This window comes from Schistocerca americana, chromosome 5, assembly GCF_021461395.2.
Source record: "Schistocerca americana isolate TAMUIC-IGC-003095 chromosome 5, iqSchAmer2.1, whole genome shotgun sequence".
Taxonomy (NCBI): domain Eukaryota; kingdom Metazoa; phylum Arthropoda; class Insecta; order Orthoptera; family Acrididae; genus Schistocerca; species Schistocerca americana.
In genome coordinates, this window is record NC_060123.1 from 176,208,410 (window position 1) to 176,227,005 (window position 18,596).

Sequence of the window (18,596 nt, forward strand, 5' to 3'; positions counted from 1 at the left end):
GTTTCAAAAATGGTACCTTTTCCACATTAAAATTTTTATGCACCTCAAGGAGGCCATTCAAATTTATATAAGATGTATATGTTGAAACATCCCCCAGCTATACAAACTATTCACATCAATGTATGTTCATCGATGTTTTCATCGTAATCGCACGTCAATTGTTGGTAACTGCATGTCTAAAAGAACAGTAAACAGTTCCCTATCTCGATGGTGTTGAACCACAGTCATGCAATACTTTTTAAAAGAGTAAAGCGCCATTCGACTGTGTATTACTACATTTATCTTCTGTACTATCCAGATTTCGGCTTTTACGCCATTATCAAGTACAATGTTAAGGTTCTTAGGCCATTATTAAGTCATATATATTAAGGCAGTCCTAAGCCTCAACACAGTCAAATGGAGGTTTACTCTTAAAAAAAATTCCCCCTTGATGTCTCGTTCCACAAGCTGGTGTTGTTTGATATAGTTCTTCTTCAGACATTTTCGGCTGAGAATCCCACGCCAAACCAAGTGCGGTACAGTTCATATGTCTTAAAGCAAAGACGGCGAAAGTTTGCTAACATGTCAGCAAGGAAAAGCACATCAATTTTTAAATATAAATCATAGTATAGTATCCTCCCAGTGCTTTGCGCTTGAATGCGTTTCATAAGCTGCACTCTCTTTGGTACTCAGCTTCTGTTACCATTTCGCCCGTTAGCAAACACATGGACTTTTCGATTGAGGACTGGTGATCTTCCAGAAGAATGTTTTCATTGTTGACGCACTCTCATGGGAAAATTTCCTTCTGGTTACGAAATTAAAATCAAAATCGTCTTGGGTATTTTGCTTCTGGTTTCCGGTAAGATGCACACTGTTAAAGGAAACAAGTAAGAAAATTTAGTGATATAATAAAACGGAAATTCATGTTGCATTTCTTCTCCTGGTGTATTATTGAAATACTCTTTGTGAAAGATTTATATTTTTCGTGTTCGATGGTACCATGTAGAAGAAACAAAATCTGGATGTAATGTAATTTTTTCATCACAAGTAGTCTTTTGTTTACGCAGGCTCGTGATCAAGAAATGCCCGTCATAACTGCTCGGATTGTGGAACACGACGTGCACAGTAGAGTGATGCCTATGATTCACACTGCAGCAGGGATGTGCTGCCCCTCGGTATACACCTATGAGGCGACGATGATCCCGGTGCTTCACATCGTCTTCCGGAAAGGGTTTCTCGCAAACATGGCAGACTTTTGCTGGACGAAACGCTGATTCTTCGGGGCTTAATATAATCATCTGATTTTGTAATAAAAAGTTATTCACAGTCTCAGCAATTGCGTAGACCTGTTGAATAAACCATTCCACGCAGTCGCTGTCTCTGTACAATTTAAACTGGGAGTATTCCTCGTCATAGCTGCATTGTACGTAGTAGGCGACAATAAGTGGTCTATTCAAATGTGTATGATCAGAATGTTATTGTTGTTGTGGTCTTCAGTCCTGAGACTGGTTTGATGCAGCTCTCCATGCTACTCTATCCTGTGCAAGCTTCTTCATCTCCCAGTACCTACTGCAACCTACATCCTTCTGAATCTGCTTGGTGTATTCATCTCTTGGTTTCCCTCTACGATTTTTACCCTCCACGCTGCCCTCCAATACTAAATTGGTGATCCCTTGATGCCTCAGAACATGTCCTACCAACCGATCCCTTCTTCTAGTCACGTTGTGCCACATACTTCTCTTCTCCCCATTCCTGTTTATTACCTCCTCATTAGTTATGTGATCTACAGCATTCTTCTGTAGCACCACATTTCGAAAGCTTCTATTCTCTTCTTGTCCAAATTATTTATCGTCCATGTTTCACTTCCATACATGGTTACACTCCATACAAATACTTTCAGAAACGACTTCCTAACACTTAAATCTATACTCGATGTTAACAAATTTCTCTTCTTCAGAAACGCTTTCCTTGCCATTGCTAGTCTACATTTTATATCCTCTCTACTTCGACCATCATCAGTTATTTTTCTCCCCAAATAGCAAAACTCCTTTACTACTTTAAGTGTCTCATTTCCTAATCTAATTCCCTCAGCATAACCCGACTTAATTCGACTACATTCCACTATCCTCGTTTTGCTTTTGTTGATGCTCATCTTATATCCTCCTGATCACAATACAAACCAGAATCTGTATGTTGAGTTCTGAATCTCTTTTTCAAGTTTTAACTAAAGTAGGACTTAAGGGATATCTACAGAATTGTTTCCCAACACCAAAATTGATTATTAGGGACATCTCATTGATGTCCATGACACTCATCCCTTGACTAAGCATTTAGAGAACATTCGGAGATTATCTTCTCCTAAAAATGTGCTGGGACTACCAGCAGTTCTTAGAGAACTTACCTACAACGATAAATTTATTCCTAACGCAGCTCAAATCTCTGCTACTTTACATAGCCTCCAGCATACAAAATGTTACTTTCCAAATGACTAAAGAATGCGATCATTTCTAAGGTTGAACAGTGCATCACTTAGTCGACCATGTCTTATTACGATCCATAAAAACTGGTAGCGCTTGGCATTGATGCACCATCACATGGCATACGAGCACATCTATCTCACAAGGTTGTAAACGCTGATCGCCCCATAGTATTCACATCTAAGACGTTCAATAATGCCCAAATCAGCTACACTCAGCCAGTTGTGGTGGCCGACCGGTTCTAGGCACTTTAGTCCGGAACCGCGCGACTGCTACAGTCGAAGGTTCGAATCCTGCCTAGGGCATGGATGTATGTGATGTCCTTAGGTTAGTTAGGTTTAATTAGTTCTAGGTTCTAGGCGACTGATGACCTCAGAAGTTAAGTCCCATAGTGCCCAGAGCCATTTGATCCACCCATTAACTACACTCAGCTGGAAAATAAATCCTTAGCCTATGGGGTCAGGAAATTTCATCGCTATCTGGATGGCAGAAATTTTTTTTCTCGTGAATGATCATAATTCACGGTCTGCTCTTTTTCATCTGACCAAAGATGCGCCTGAGCATGTAGCACAGAAGCTGCATAGTTGGTCATCACGTCTTTCGGATTACCAATATGAAATTCTTTAACGTTCCACGGCACAGAACGCAAATACAGAGGCTCTGTCTGGCTTACCTATGGTAAGTGATCCGGAATTGGATGCTTCTCGCCTTTAAATTTGTTACGACTTCTACACCACTCGTTAGCAGCAGACACAGTGGCTGCGCCAAAGACTGAGATGGCATGGAGTTTTACAGTTATTTACTGAACTTTCTTTACAATTTCTCCCTCGTCGTCGCTGCCCAGCCCTGCGGATCCCTCCGCCTGGCTGCTGTTGTGTAGATTTTCCGACAAGCGCCGCTGATCGCACTCGGATGCCTCTGGCCACCAGTGCTCCGCTGAAGCCAGGATGCCCTGTGGTTGAGATGAACTCGTCGCCGCTCGGCGCCCGATGTACAGGCACGCCCACGGAGCCGCGTCGCCGTGAGGTCAGCTGCCGACGCCTGCTGCACCGGCGGCTGGGAAGCCGTCAGTCGCGATGTCCGCGAGGTCCCGTCATGGACAGACCACGCGCCGTGGGGCCGGGTTGCCGTGAAGTCCGGGCGTCAGTTCCCGGCGGCGCCTGAGGCCAAGACCGCACTGCGGCCGGTCCTGCTGAAAGTTCTCACTGTAATTAGTCAGCCATGGTGCCGACCGAACTCAGGCCGACCTCCAGAGCTAAAGTTGACATCTGGCGGCAAACGGATGACTCCTGCGAGCTGGAACAGACTTCTGGAATTGTCACCTACAAAGATTGAACATTTGTACACCGAGACACGGAACGGGGACACGGACCACGTCCGTCCTCAGATCCGAACTGCTTCCTAATGGCTTCTCTCTGCCTGCGCTCCACTATTTATATCTCGCAGGAGGACGTTTTCTACCCTCGGTGGTGGCTTTTTTTTATTACTCCCGCAGTATATTGCAGCGTAACTTAGCATGCTGGCCTCACTTCCCCTTACTCCGCACTCTCCAGGCTTCGCTCGGTGCTCGGTCTGTGTGCATCCTTGCGTCAGCCTGTTGGTAGACTGCTGCTGTCAGCAAAGGCTATCTGTGCATGCTTACTTCGCAACGCCTCGGTCGCCGGCGTGCCTCTGTTTCGCCATTCTCCATTGCTTGAAGTAACGCTTACTATATGTGGCCGCAACAAATTAATCAGGCCGATTCGCAAGCACTGCAGGCTTTTCTGACTGACTGTCAGTGGATCGCACAAGATACTGAACGCAATCTGTCGCTACGCTCAAGTATTACATTCAGATATGTTAGCCTCGTAATCCGAAATCGACTTTACATGCAGCAGTGTGCAAACACCACGGACACCACAACAGCCTCTCTCTTGAAAATGCTGTGACTTTACTGCATATTGCTAAAGAAACAAACGTCATGATTCCTGCATCATCCTAACAAAACGTTTTGACACTTTGACACAGAAGGCAGTGGAAAATCGTTAAGACAGAGCTGCTAGCACAGCTCACTGTTGAAAAGCACTTTCAACAGATGACTGCTCATTACAATCGTTGCGTGGACGACCAGGAAGTGCTTTGACTGGCCCCGACTGTCGGTCCTTGGCAACGTATCCACATTCATTTTTCTGATCCTTTCTGGAACACACGATGGCTTATTATCGTCGATGCGTACAGCAGACATCCATTAGTCATCCCAATGACTGGCTTGCCATGAAATATCGTTCCAGACGACAGGACGCAGTTTTCTTCATTGGAATTTCAACAGTTTTGACAAGAAAATGGGATTCAACGTGTATGAATGACACTGTTCTTTCTTCAGTCAAACGGTGGAGCCGAACGTTTCGTTCACACTCCCAAGGCCCAGATGTCCAACCTTCATTCTTCGCACTCGAAAGAAAATGCTTTGTTATTAATAAAATTTTCTCGCCCTTCCAGCGTGTCAGGTGGCTAAAAACCCATTGTCAGATGGTGAATGACTGCCGTGTCGCCGTGGCCTCGCTGCTACATAGCCATTCTGCCTGCTGTGACGTCACTGATGCCCTCTTCCTCGCCAAATGTGGTACTGTTTTCGTCCCGCATCCGGCGTACCCGCTTCAACCCCATGATGTGCAGAGCTGCCAACCGCCATCCTTATTGATGGCGTTGTCAGACATATTTATTTCTACCGCTTCTTTTATGACGCTATCCCAAATCCCTTCGACCTCATAATGACAGATGTTTTGTCGAATAGAATTCGGAGACGATTTTCTAAACTGTGTTCCGCCAAGGCTGAATTTTCAGGACAGCTTGGGTGTAAGCACATCTCGTGTTGCTCCACAGCCAACGTAGCAGCAGCCACAGTGACATAGTGCGTATTCTGTACACTCCAGGCGTTCTAAGCCCTAGATTGTTCTTCACAGGCCGCATAAACTGCCAGATTTTTGCTGGGGGCCTGAACGCTGATGATACACAACTGGCCATTGAAATTGCTACACCACGAATATGACGTGCTACAGACGCGAAATTTAACCGACAGGAAGGAGATGCTCTGACATGCAAATGATTAGCTTTTCAGAGCATTCACACAAGGTTGGCGCCGGTGGCAACACCTACAACGTGCTGACATGAGGAAAGTTTCCAACCGATTTCTCATACACAAAAAGTAGTTGACCGGCGTTGCCTGGTGAAACGTCGTTGTGATGCCTCGTGTAAGAAGGAGAAACGCGTACCATCACGTTTCCGACTTCGATAAAGGTCGGATTAATCGCGATTGCGGTTTATCGTATCGCGACATTGCTGCTCGCGTTGATCGATATCCAATGACTGTTAGCAGAATGTGCAATCGGTGGGTTGAGGAGGGTAATACGGAACGCCGTGCTGGATCCCAACGGCCTCGTATCACTAGTAGTCGAGATGACAGGCAACTTATCCGCATGCCTGTAACCGATCGTGCAACCACGTCTCGATCCCTGAGTCAACAGACGGGGACGTTTGCAAGACAACAACCATCTGCACGAACAGTTCGGCGACGTTTGCAGCAGCATGGACTATCAGCTCGGAGACCATATCTGCGGTTACCCTTGACGCTGCATCACAAACAGGAGCGTCTACGATGGTGTACTCAACGACGAACCTGGGTGCACGAATGACAAAACGTCACTTTTTTCTGATGAATCCAGGTTCTGTTTACAGCATCATGATGGTCGCATCTGTGTTTGGCGACATCGCGCTGAACGCTCATTGGAAGCATGTAATCGTTATCGCCATACTGGCTTATCACCCGGCGTGGTGGTATTGGGTGCCATTGGTTACACGTGTCGGTCACCTCTTGTTAGCATTGACGGCACTTTGAACAGCGGACGTTACATTTCAGACGTGTTACGGCCCGTGGCCCTACCCTTCATTCGATCCCTGCGAAACCCTACATTTCAGCAGGATAATGCATGACCGCTTGTTGCAGTTTCTGAATGGGTCTTTCTGGATACAGAAAATGTTCGACTGCTGCCCTGGCCAGCACATTCTCCAGATCTCTCACCAACTGAAAACGGCTGGTCAATGGTGACCGAGCAACTGGCTTTTCACAATACGCCAGTCACTACTCTTGATGAACTGTGGTATCGTGTTGAAGCTGCATGGGCAGCTGTACCTGTACACGCCATCCAAGCTCTGACTCAATGGCCAGGCGTATCAAAGCCGTTATTACGGCCAGAGGTGGTTGTTCTGGTACTGATTTCTCAGGATCTATGTACCCAAATTGGAAATGTAATCACATGTCAGTTCTAGTATAATATATTTGTCCAATGAATACCCGTTTATCATCTGCATTTCTTCTTGGTGTAGTGATTTTAATGACCAGTAGTGTATGTTGTGTCTCTTCAGGAGCGCCTAATCTTGCTCGACGCCGGCCAGTGTGGCCGAGCGGTTCTAGGCGCTTCAATCTGCAACCGCGCGACTGCCACGGTCGCACGTTCGAATCCTGCCTTGGGCATGGATGTGTTTGATGTCCTTAGGTTAGTTAGGTTTAAGTAGTTCTAAGTTCTAGGGGAATGATGACCTCAGCTGTTAATTCCCATAGTGCTCAGAGCCATTTGGACCATTTTTTTTTCTTTCTCTACACTTTGCCACGGAAAGACAAAAATGCAAGTTTCTTGTCGTCTTCTTTGGTGTTGTTTGTCCTGCGTCTCTCTCCATAAGTGGCCTCCTGTGATCCCTGGTCGTGATTGTAGCCATTTTCCCGGAAGACTTTTCGGCCATGACTAGTTCTAGTGGCAGACTTTTAACGTCTGAGACGACTTTATCACGGCGGACGATGGTGTTCAGAAGGCCATGTTTTTGTGCCGGATGGTGCTGGCTAAGAGAGTGCAAGTACTGATCCGTGTTTGTAGGCTTGCTGTAGACACTGTGGCTGATGTGTCCATTTGTTTCCCGGCGAACGAGGACGTCAAGGAAGGGCAAGCACCATATATGTCTACTTCCGTCGTAATAGGAATGTTCGTGAATGCCATTCAGGTATTCTAAGATTTCTCCCAGTTTTTCACTTCCGTGGGGCCAGATGATAAAAGTGTCGTCAACGTAACGATAAAAGCAACTTGGCTTATCAGGAGCATGTCCAAAATGACGTCTTCAGATTTCTCCATAAAAAGGTTGCCTATGGCTAGAGTTAACGGACTTCTCATCGCCACACCGCCCAACGGGCTGAAATACTGGCCGCCAGATAGGAAATACAATGATGTCAACGTGTGCTCAAATCGTCCCAGAATTGTGCGATTGATAAAACCATCGGTGTACTTGATGTGATGCACTCAGCGACCCACATGCAGCATAAGGAGGCCGGCCAGACGTTTTGCCAATTTGTAAGCTGTTGACCCAATATTGTTGACAATGAGGTGGAGAGGAGAACCCATTTTGTGGATCTTTGGTACCCAATAAAGCGTACGTGGTCTCGGCGCCTGCCCGAGGATATTTCATTCATGTCGTGGCGAGACCATACATGTTGGTTTGTTTTGTTATGTTTTCCAGCACGTTTCCCACTCTGCCTTTCCACGATGGTTCCCGGCAAAACTGTGGCATCGTCCTCGTCACTGCACTTTGCGTCCTCGACACTCTGCTTCAGATGCCGACTTCTCAACGAAATCGTGCACAGGGGACAGAGATCTCTATCGCGCTATAACAGACCTCACATCTGGGAACCATGCGTTGTCGCTGAGACGGTTGGCCTAGCTTATTATACATTCGCGGCAAATTAGGCACGAACGACGGCACCAAAACCAACTTCGTTGTCCTGATCGTTGTGATCCTGCCATAGATTTTCCGTTTTCAGAAAAGCTGCCTGCATCCCAGAGTGTTGCCCCTGAGCAGCCTTTGCCAGTGCCTGATGATGGGGCACTTTTGGGTCAGCAGACGACTCTGGCACGGATGTCGACCTCCGCCCGCCTGCCGCAGCTACGACGTCTGTCGCCATTCACAGCGGCGTCAGCCACGGACAGCGAGCCCGCCTCAGGCGTAGCGCCACTCACTGCTGCACCTATCTGTGGCGCTGGGTAGACTCTCTACATCTGCGTTTTTTTTGTTTTTTTTTTTGGGCAGAACTTTCCAGTGGTTCGTAAGGCAAATAATGTCAGGACGCGGGTTGGCGCCATCTGCCATCGCCCACACCCAACTCCGTCAGCTGCACCACAGAAGGGCCCTTCCCCAGGACATCGCCCGCATCCCCACTATACGAGGGAGTAGAGGAAGGGATGCGATATCGACGGTGTCTGTGCCGACCGCACACATTTTCGCAGAAGATGCATCATTTAAACACCCCGCCAGCGGGTGGCACCGCCATCTACGGGGCTCGCTGTGTTTCTCTGGATGGCGTTACGGACCCACCAGAGTAAGCCGCCTATGTTTCTGCTCACTGCGTGCAAATGTATCTGTCGACACATCTATTTAGGATGCTGCACACCAAATCTTAGTATGCTGTACATACTGTAAATAAAAGTCCTGATTTTTTAATTTTAATTTTAATAACCAACAGCCTCAGTTGCACCGTTTACCTAGAACTTACCTAGGTTTCAGAAGGGCTAACCCAAATTTCTTCAGAATAGCAGTAACTACTGTTTGTCCATAGTGGACATCGTAAAGCTAAAACTACAAATCCATAAATTATCGTCAGATTGTAAAAACTTATCTGAAACTGCCTCGGCCCCACATCGCGACCGCGATGCGGCAGGCACGATTTCCAGTACAGCGCTCGTGGCTGCCACATCGCGGTCGCGAAGTGGGGCCGAGGCAGTTTCAGATAAGTTTTTACAATCTGACGATAATTTGTGGATTTGTAGTTTTAGCTTTACGATGTCCACTATGGACAAATGGTAGTTTACTGTTATTCTGAAGAAGGTTGGGTTATCCCGATTGAAACCTAGGTAAATTTCTAGGTAAACGGGGCAACTGAAGCTGTTGATTATTAAAATTAAAATTAATATTTGTACAGTTGCTGACAGGGCCGAGAAATGTTGAAGATATTTATGCTGATTTTTTAGTCATTTCTTAAATGTTCGGAGCGTTAAACGTTTGCCCAACTACCTCGCACAAAATACGAACACAACAAGACCTACACATCATCTCCTAAATCTTCACACAGAGCTGTACAATTCGCTGTTCCGGTTCTTCAACTGTATTATGAGGTGCGGCTACATGTTATGTGTCATAATGCGGAGTGATCTGATCGTAAACCAGTGATTTTAATCTGTGATTCTGGTTAAGAATACGCAAAAATGGGACTTGAATATATTAACTTAATAATCCCTATTGCTTTTTTATAATATCCACTGATGCTGGTGTCACACCCCATAAGTGCAGTCGTCACACTGTGGTTAAATAAAGTAGGAGAAATTTCTGCTATAAAAGTTCCGACGCAACCGAACCAAGTAGCAGAGTGCAGCTTTAGGGGGGGACCAAGAAGAGCAGTACCTCATGTAATTCTCAACCTGTTGCCTGATGGACCAGAAAATGATCTAGGAGGTCGCCTGATGGGCCAGAAAATGATCTGGGAGGTGTTAATTTAAACCTTGAGATTTATTACAATTACTTGTACATGAATGAAGTTTAATTGTGTAAAAAACAACTTTGTTACATGCTACTGTCCCTTGCGAAATGCAGACTTGACAAAGTGGTCATTATGGGCGGTGGGGGGGGGGGGGGGGGGAACAAGGGAAAAGATTTTATAAGCTTGTGCGTGATCCAACATGCTGTAACAGAGATTAGCATGGCTGAGGGCAAAGCACAAGAGAGAAAGTTGTTATTACTCATTCACACAAATTCGCGCTGCTCATGAACTGAAAACTTCTCTAACCGATTTGCATGGGACGAGAGAAAAATTGATGCTAATTACAGTAATCAAAACGAGAGAAGAGCCCACTGCTCAAGCCAAGACAGGGTGGTGCACAGAATTTAGCTTACGACACACGTGGCAAAGATTTCGCCGTTCTGAGAGTGTTTGATAGAAAGAGTTGTGACTGCTAACAAGCTCTGATCGTGACATAACTAATGGTACGCCAGCAAGCAGTTGCATTGCGTCTCACCAGCATTACCACGTGGTACACCTGCACACCGTGTCCCCATCGGCCAACAGCATCTCCAGTGTGTCCCGCCCGTAGCACATCCAGTATTCCACTGCCCATTCACTCTCCTACACCTTTGAGAGGACCCAATTTTTGGCGCACCTGCCGGTCAGTTACAACCTTAGCTTCTGGGCGCAAAACAAGGGCCCAATCAGCTTCGCGTCCAAAGTTAAACTTTTGGTGGTAAGTTCCTATGGTACCAAACTGCTGAAGTCATCGGTCCCTAGGGTTACACACTGCTTAATCTAACTTACGCTAAGAACAACACAAACATCCAGGCCCCAGGGAGGTCTTGAACCTACGACGGCTGGAGCCGCGAGGACTGTGGTAAGGCGCCTCAGATCGCGCAGCTACCCCGGCCGACATCGCATCCAAAGCGCGCCCTATGGATTCGTTGTCTACTTATTTTAACGGACAGACTCTCTCGAAAGATCTCGAATGTTCTACAGCTAGCTTCCAGCAACCAATGGAAACACACGCCCACGATTTCGATGAGAAAGATCGTTTCCCAAGTCACGTACGCCAAGACAGCGAGTGCTGGTGTCCTCTGCCACGACCACTCTGCTGGTTCTTCTATTCCCTTCCCTGCTATTGTCGTGTGCATTCCAACGGCTCACCCCTCCCCTCCGTTTCTAAGTTTGGGGAGAGCAGAAAATTCGACTTACCCCACAGCCAGTCAAGAGAATGGATTTCTTGCAAGACAGGGGTTGTTCATGAAGTACAGGCTCCTGATCACGAAGGAAAGATAGGATTAAATAAAACGCATACTACACATAACACTTCCTATAGGCATGGGTCCGAGTAGAAAATGGTAAAGATGGCGCACGAAAATGATAAAATATCATATCTAGTTCATAGGCTAAGACTCTAATGAAAGATCTACTCAGACAAAACGGACGTCTTCCAGTATCAACTGGAATGCTAAACACTTCATTTTTGAGATGACAGCAAACAGAAAAATCCAGAGGATTGAAGTCAAGCGACCTTAGAGATGTAGGTCAGACTGTGTTCAGACTATTCCTCTGTGACCATACGGATGCGTCAGATATCTTGCTTGCACCACATTTCCAAAGTTAAGCAAGATAAGGCCATGGGTAAAATACGACCACATGTGGAGACGGACTGACAAATGAAAAGTGCAATATTGTGTGTGTTCTATATTATTAATTAACTTTATTAATCATTTTTCAGCTTATATAAGACACTCATTAGACTGTAACTATCGCCATAAAAAAAATGCACTGAAAACATGTTACGCATGAAGAGTGAGGTACCAGCACAGAGTAAACGTAATCACTCGCAGTGCAGTGTTTGTTCAATTAAAAATGTTAAACACTAAATAAATATTAAGGGAACAAACTAGAAAAAACTGACAATAAATTCGAAAAAACGGTGCCTACGAGATGTGTGAGAAAAGTTATAAGACTGACAATGCTTAGAGCGATCTGGCACGCTGTGTTGTTCTACTTGTGTAGAATGGAGTGTTCATTCCTTCTAGATGAACCTGCGAGTGTAATCTTTGAAAAGTTGAAATTCCCCTATAGCGAACATTCATAATCAAGAGCACAAGTTTCTCGCTGACACAAATTATTTTTGGAAGGCCGAGGACTGAAGACAAACCTCGCTCAGTGAGACCTTCAACTTCGCCGGCCGGAGTGTCCGTGCGGTTCTAGGCGCTGCAGCCTGGAACCGAGTGACCGCTACGGTCGCAGGTTCGAATCCTGCCTCGGGCATGGATGTGTGTGATGTCCTTAGGTTAGTTAGGTTTAATTAGTTCTAAGTTCTAGGCGACTGATGACCTCAGAAGTTAAGTCGGATAGTGCTCAGAGCCATTTGAACCAGCCTTCAACTTCAAAAACCGTGGGAAAGGTCGAACGTGTGCGTGTTCTTGTGAGATCAGACTGACGTTCAACAACAAGGGTGATGGGTGACTTCTTAATCACTTTCACCGTACGTCAAATTTTGATCGAAGTCTTGCACAAGCGAAAAGTTTGTGCCAAAATAGTTCATAAAACCCTCACAACTGACCAGAAGGACAATCGAAGACACGTGTGCGTTGGTCTGCTTGAGAGGACTGCCAATGACCACGACTGGTTCACTCGTGTGGTCACAGGTGATTTTTGGGTACGATCCTAAGAAAAAGCGGCAACGTGAGAAGTGGCACGCTGAGACATCACGTCGACCGAAAAGCTCGAATGAGCAAATCAAACATCAATACAATGCTGATTCGTTTTTTTTGACAGTAGGGGTATCGAGCATGAAGAATTTGTTCCTCCAGGACAAACTGTCAACGAAGTGTTTTACAAATAAGTTCTTGATAGTCTCAGGAATAGGATGAATCGAGTGAGGTCGGACATTGCAGACACGTGGATGCTGCATCATGACAATGCCCCATGTCACATGGCCACTTCCATCACGGAATACTTGACCTCAAAAGACATTCCTATTGTTCGACAGCCCCCCTGTTCACCTGATATGAGTCCTTGTTAATTTTTCTTTTCTGGAAATTGAAAAATCTCTTAAAATGACATCATTTTGGGATTTTGGAGAACATTCAAAGAAAGTGATCCACATGTAAGAGGCCCTACTAGTTAAAAGCCTTCCAGCGCTGCTGCCAAGACTGGGAGCGACGACTCCATCGGTGTATGGCTGCCATGGGGAACTGCTTTGAAGGGAAACAATATTGTTGTTTGAAAAAAATAAAACCCTTGTTGGATAAAATATCAATTTCATTACTTTACTCGCACACCTCGTACATAAAGTTAAATTAAATTGACGATTCCAAAACAATAAAGTTAGTAGGTGACAACAGCACTGAAGAATAGGTTCAGGAGGTATTACATATGTAAGGTGTGAGTTAATGAGCATTGCGCTCTCATTTAAGTATATAGATGGAAGAGACAGCCTTCAGGAATTGTGAAACGAGTCCTGTCGTCCAGGATAGATTGCCACAGAGGCGTAGATTCGCCACGAGATAGGGAAACTCACAGGCGTCTAGGCGTCTATTGCCTATTGAGGCCTAGCTGCTGTAGTGTGTGAGTGAGACAGACGAGAACCTACGCCATAGGGAAACCCAGTAGATGGCTTTTGTGGGAGACGTAGCAGTGTTAAATATGGCAGACCTAAGATCGGCCATAAAGGGAAACATTTATGAAAACTATTTAATTCTGTAATAATGCAGGGAATCAAGACACAGTAATTTTAATCTGCCATCTTCCATAAATTTTCATGGTGATCCCAATAAAACTTGAATATTGATCATATCTGTAATAGTTTCTAAGATTCTGCGTGGTGTCTGTCTGTTGCCGGCCGCGGTGGTCTAGCGGTTCTAGGCGCGCAGTCCGGAACCGCGCGACTGCTACGGTCGCAGGTTCGAATCCTGCCTCGGGCATGGATGTGTGTGATGTCCTTAGGTTAGTTAGGTTTAAGTAGTTCTAAGTTCTAGGGGACTGATGACCACAGTAGTTAAGTCCCATAGTGCTCAGAGCCATTTGAACCATTTTTGTCTGTTTGTTCTATATCGTTATCTCCCTACCACTTTCACGCAACGACGCTCTGAGCGTGTTTTTTAGGGAATTGACTAGTTTGAACCTGGGACCTGTTGCTGGTAAGGAGACGTCAGGCCACACATGACATGTAGAGTTCAGAAGAGTTCAGTGAGACTAGCGATGATATAACCAAATACTTAATGATTTCAGCGTCAGCTCCACTGCACTCCCTGTAAAAGAATCTTAGTACTAACTAAATTTAGTGGAAGGGGTTCAAGGCTTTCCTATTTTTAGTTAACTGGTAAAATAACGTCGAAAAAGCAGTTAAGTTTACCATTGGAAATTTTATTTTGCTCACAAAACATTGTTTATAAATTGCACTATTGATAAAATGAAATGTTTTAATACAGGATGATAAAAACCAACTGCATTCAACAAAAATGTGAACGAGTATTCCCTGAGTGGGTTTCCAAGTTCTACAATGGATCGAAGGATGACCTATGCCATATCACGTCTATAATCTAGGTTTAAATAAAGTTTCACAAGAGAGAAAACTATCAAAATGGTCTACAGTGCCCCTCAATTATCTTTAATTACTTATCTAACTTGTCGTAAATTACAGTGGCTGATGTGGCTTCTCAATAACTATATAACAGAAAAATCATGGCGTTTCAGATTTTTACTTCAAGTGGCAAATGTCAACACAATGAGCTTTAATTGACGATCGACACTAGTATCACGCAAAAAGGGGATGTAACAGATGAGACTTCTGCAGTTCTGAGTGAAGCTTTATGCGCTGTTATGCAGCGTCGCGTGCGTTCATTACCTTGTCAGTGTTCGTCAGGGGGCGGCGGACAGCACAGCTCCGCTCACCTCGTCGTCTCGGAAGCAACTCTCTCCTAACTTCTCCTTACTACCATTTATCGAAGTTGGTTTAAAAAAACTATCTGGCTGTGTTTTCATCTGACCAATCAGGGCCTCAATGTTAACAAAAATTCTGTCTATCCAATGAGAAACATTATACTTTTCGTGGTGGGGCAAATGTTTTTAAAGTTTGCAACGTAACAGAGAGGCGAAAAAGTCTCACGCTAAAACTTGCAGCTGGTGTGGTTCTTTTAGTGTTATCCTAACATCTGTACTGTTCTTCTGGAGGCTCTATCTTTTAACACGGGCTGGGTGGTGGTCCTGACGTAACAGAGACGCGAAAAAGTCTCATGCTAAAACTTGCGGGTTGTGAGGTCCTTTTTGTGTTATCGTAAGATCTATACTGTTCTTCTGGAGTGCTCTAGCTTTTAACATGGGCTTGGGGTGGTCCTAGCGGTTAGCTGGCGACGGGGTGTCCGTCCCTTATCGTAGGGCCTTCCAGCTTAACACGGTTCTGCTCTCGGCTTCTGTTCTCGTTTCTCCCCTCGGAACTGCGTCTGCCTCACGGTGGGAAGGTATGACATGCATTTAGACATTCTTGTGTTAGTCTGTGGTATTCCATTTGCTCACTCGTTACTCGTATTACTTTGGTTAATTTAATGTTACGATTTATTCGGAGCTATGTGACATACTACTGGATTTGCTTCTCATGTCAGGGTTTTCATGGAAGGTGTTGGATTTGCCTGACACCTTACAAGTTTAAGATTCACTATTAAAGTGAAATTAACAAGTTTTGTAACAAAGACCTGAATGCTAAAATATGAACGCTTTGGTCGATCTTAACGATTGGTATTTCATATAGAAGCGCATCATTAAAATGGCAAACGTGGTAAGCATCAACTCTGTAACCTTATTTGTTTAAACGATATAGTAAATTTAAATTGTCAGTATTTACAGTTAAGCAACAGATCGTCGTTTCCTCCGCACAAAACACACAGAACGGTGACAGCATGACATCTTATTGAATCGTAAAAGCACTCCGTCTTCAGGCCACAAATGGCCCATCGGGGCCATCCGACCGCCGTGTCATCCTCAATAAGGATGTGGATGGTTTTCGTTGACCGCAGCCGCTACTATTCGTTCGAGTAGCTCTTCAATTGGCATCACGAGGCTGAGTGCACCCCGAAAAATGGCAACAGCGCATGGCGGCCCAGATGGTCACCCATCCAAGTGCCGGCCACGCCCGACAGCGCTTAACTTCGGTGATCTCATGGGAACCGGTGTAGCCACTGCGGCAAGGTCGTTGCCACTATTGAATTATAAGGTAAGAGAACATTTGTTATAAAGATTAGTGCATAATAGTTACTTTTGTTCTTTGTTTATTTATCAGAAAGTAAATGGCTCTGAGCACTAAGGGACTTAACTTCTAAGTTCATCAATCCCCTAAAACTTAGAACTATTTAAACCTAACTAACCTAAGGACATCACACACATCCATGCCCGAGGAAGGATTCGAACCTGCGACCGTAGCAGTCACGCGGTTCCGGACTGAAGCGCCTAGAACCGCACGGCCACCGCGGCCGGCTAAGAGCTAAGGAATGTGAACTATGGCTGTAATAACAAAACAGCCGTACTTCGAAAGTTGCATTTACCACTTGTAGTCATACTATGGAAAATTCATTCATTGCAGCAAGGATGTGCATAATGTCATTCTGAGTTGCACAACACATTTTTGTTTTTGCAAAAGCATCTCAGAGTCTGCCATTTTTGCTGGCAATTACATTTGAAGAATCCCTGCCCACTTCCCATCGACTGAGACGCCGCAACAGTTTTCTGTGCTGGAACTTCCTCCCCTGAAATTATTCTTAGGGGCCAAGTACTGAACTGGGACCAGAAACTGCTACGGTTGCAGGTTCGAATCCTGCCTCGGGCATGGATGTGTGTGATGTCCTTAGGTTAGTTAGGTTTAAGTAGTTCTAAGTTCTAGGAGACTGATGACCTCAGATGTTAAGTTCCATAGTGCTCAGAGCCATTTTTCAACCTTAGCTCTTGGCTATGAAGGTATACTTTCAGTAGTGATAGTGTACTATCCCTAGTCAATGTTTATTGTTTGACAGAACTGGAATCAGTAATCCACTAGAACTAAATAGGCTAGTGAAGGTGCACTGTCACCAGTGACGGTATAGATTCAGTGATCCGAAATTACAACCTGATGTGATTAAATCCAGGGTTCCAAACGAGTTATGAAATAAAGTTAGAAAATATTGACAAAAATTATTTCCTCATACTCCCATAATGTTAGGTTGCATCTAAAAAGTAAAAATCTGAAATAGCAAAAAAATGAGAGTGACTGATAAATGCTGCTGGATATAGTTACAATTCCACATTAATCATAATATTAAACAGGGAATAAATGTTAAAAACCGCATATTCAACTTTGATGTCATCTGTGACACTTTGTCTGCTTAGAAAACTTCGCATCGATTCACATTAATGGGTATATTGCATTGCTTTCGTGATTTATATTCCTCAGTGTCGACTGACATAACTAAAGTTGAAGAAAATGTGCCCGAAAGCTACATTTTTTGTGTCGGTTAGGTTAAACGTAGCCAGGGCCAATATACGACCAAATAAATGTGGGAAAAATCCGAAAACCATTATCCAGTTCGCTGGTAGAAACAAATTTTAACTGCCTAGGACTGCACCGCGGTAATCCTCGCCTCTACACTGGACTCGAATTTGGGAGGACGACGGTTCAATCCCGCGTCCAGCCATCCTGATTTAGGTTTCCCGTGATTTGCCTAAACCGCTTCAGGGAAATGCCAGGATGGTTCCTTTGACTGGGCACGGCAGACTTCATTCCCCGTCCTTCCCTAATCCGATGAGACCGATGACCTCGCAGTTTGGTCTCCTCCCCCAAATCAACCCAACCCAACCCCCTCGCCTCTCTAGTTAGTCACGTTATTGTATAGCCATACGAACTGGAAAGCAGAATTAATAGTCGGGGTGTGACCGCAAGGAGCGCTGTATTGCTCCCGTAGACTTTGAGATGATCACATTCCTGGAGAGAACGGCTTTTAACCTTGGAATTTCATACTTTTTTCCGTCTCTTCTTGCACACAAATAGCATATTCTTTATTCGCCTGATGTGGTTTGGAGTGAGAGTAAAGAACATACCTACATTATAGTATCACTTTGTTTTCCCGAGTGAAATACAAAAGCTCTGTCGTGTACAATTGAATTCAGAATCAGTAAGCCAGCATGCTGATGTGATTCCGCCGTGCATCAAGGAGAGGGGGGCATCCTTATGGGAATTGGGAACGCATGACTGCCACATATGCAGTTGCCGTTTATTCGTCTAGGGAATCAGTGATGGAAGCTGTGTGAGATTCACTCCTTTCTTTAGCACGAGAAGGGCTAAACAAGAAAGCGAGGGCAAAAGAGTGAAGATATTATTCTGGCACTGTTCTGTAAATGTTCCTATCCCTTTTGAGTACAGATCAAGCTGCAGCGTGTCAAGGAATCGGCATAACTTTGCGCTAACAAAGTGAAAGCTTAGAGAACCCAAGATATACGGGGTGTTTCAGAGTCTTTGCATCAAACGACTAGGGATGATAGATCACGTCATGGAGAACAACGTTTATCAGAAGAAAAATTTTGGC

The 18,596-nt window shown here is 44.9% G+C and overlaps 1 protein-coding gene and 1 pseudogene across 1 annotated transcript in view; one reads left to right on the forward strand and one right to left on the reverse strand.

Annotated features, from left to right (window-relative positions):
• LOC124616257 overlaps positions 1-8,522 on the forward strand; it is a 44,819-nt gene extending 36,297 nt beyond the window's left edge. The window contains exon 4 of the mRNA XM_047144560.1: positions 8,299-8,522. Within this exon, the coding sequence (XP_047000516.1) occupies positions 8,299-8,522 (224 nt within the window). The remainder of the gene's footprint in view (positions 1-8,298) is intronic.
• A 7,602-nt stretch (positions 8,523-16,124) lies between these two features.
• Positions 16,125-16,242, reverse strand: LOC124617032 (annotated as a pseudogene).
• Between the last annotated feature and the right edge of the window lie 2,354 nt (positions 16,243-18,596).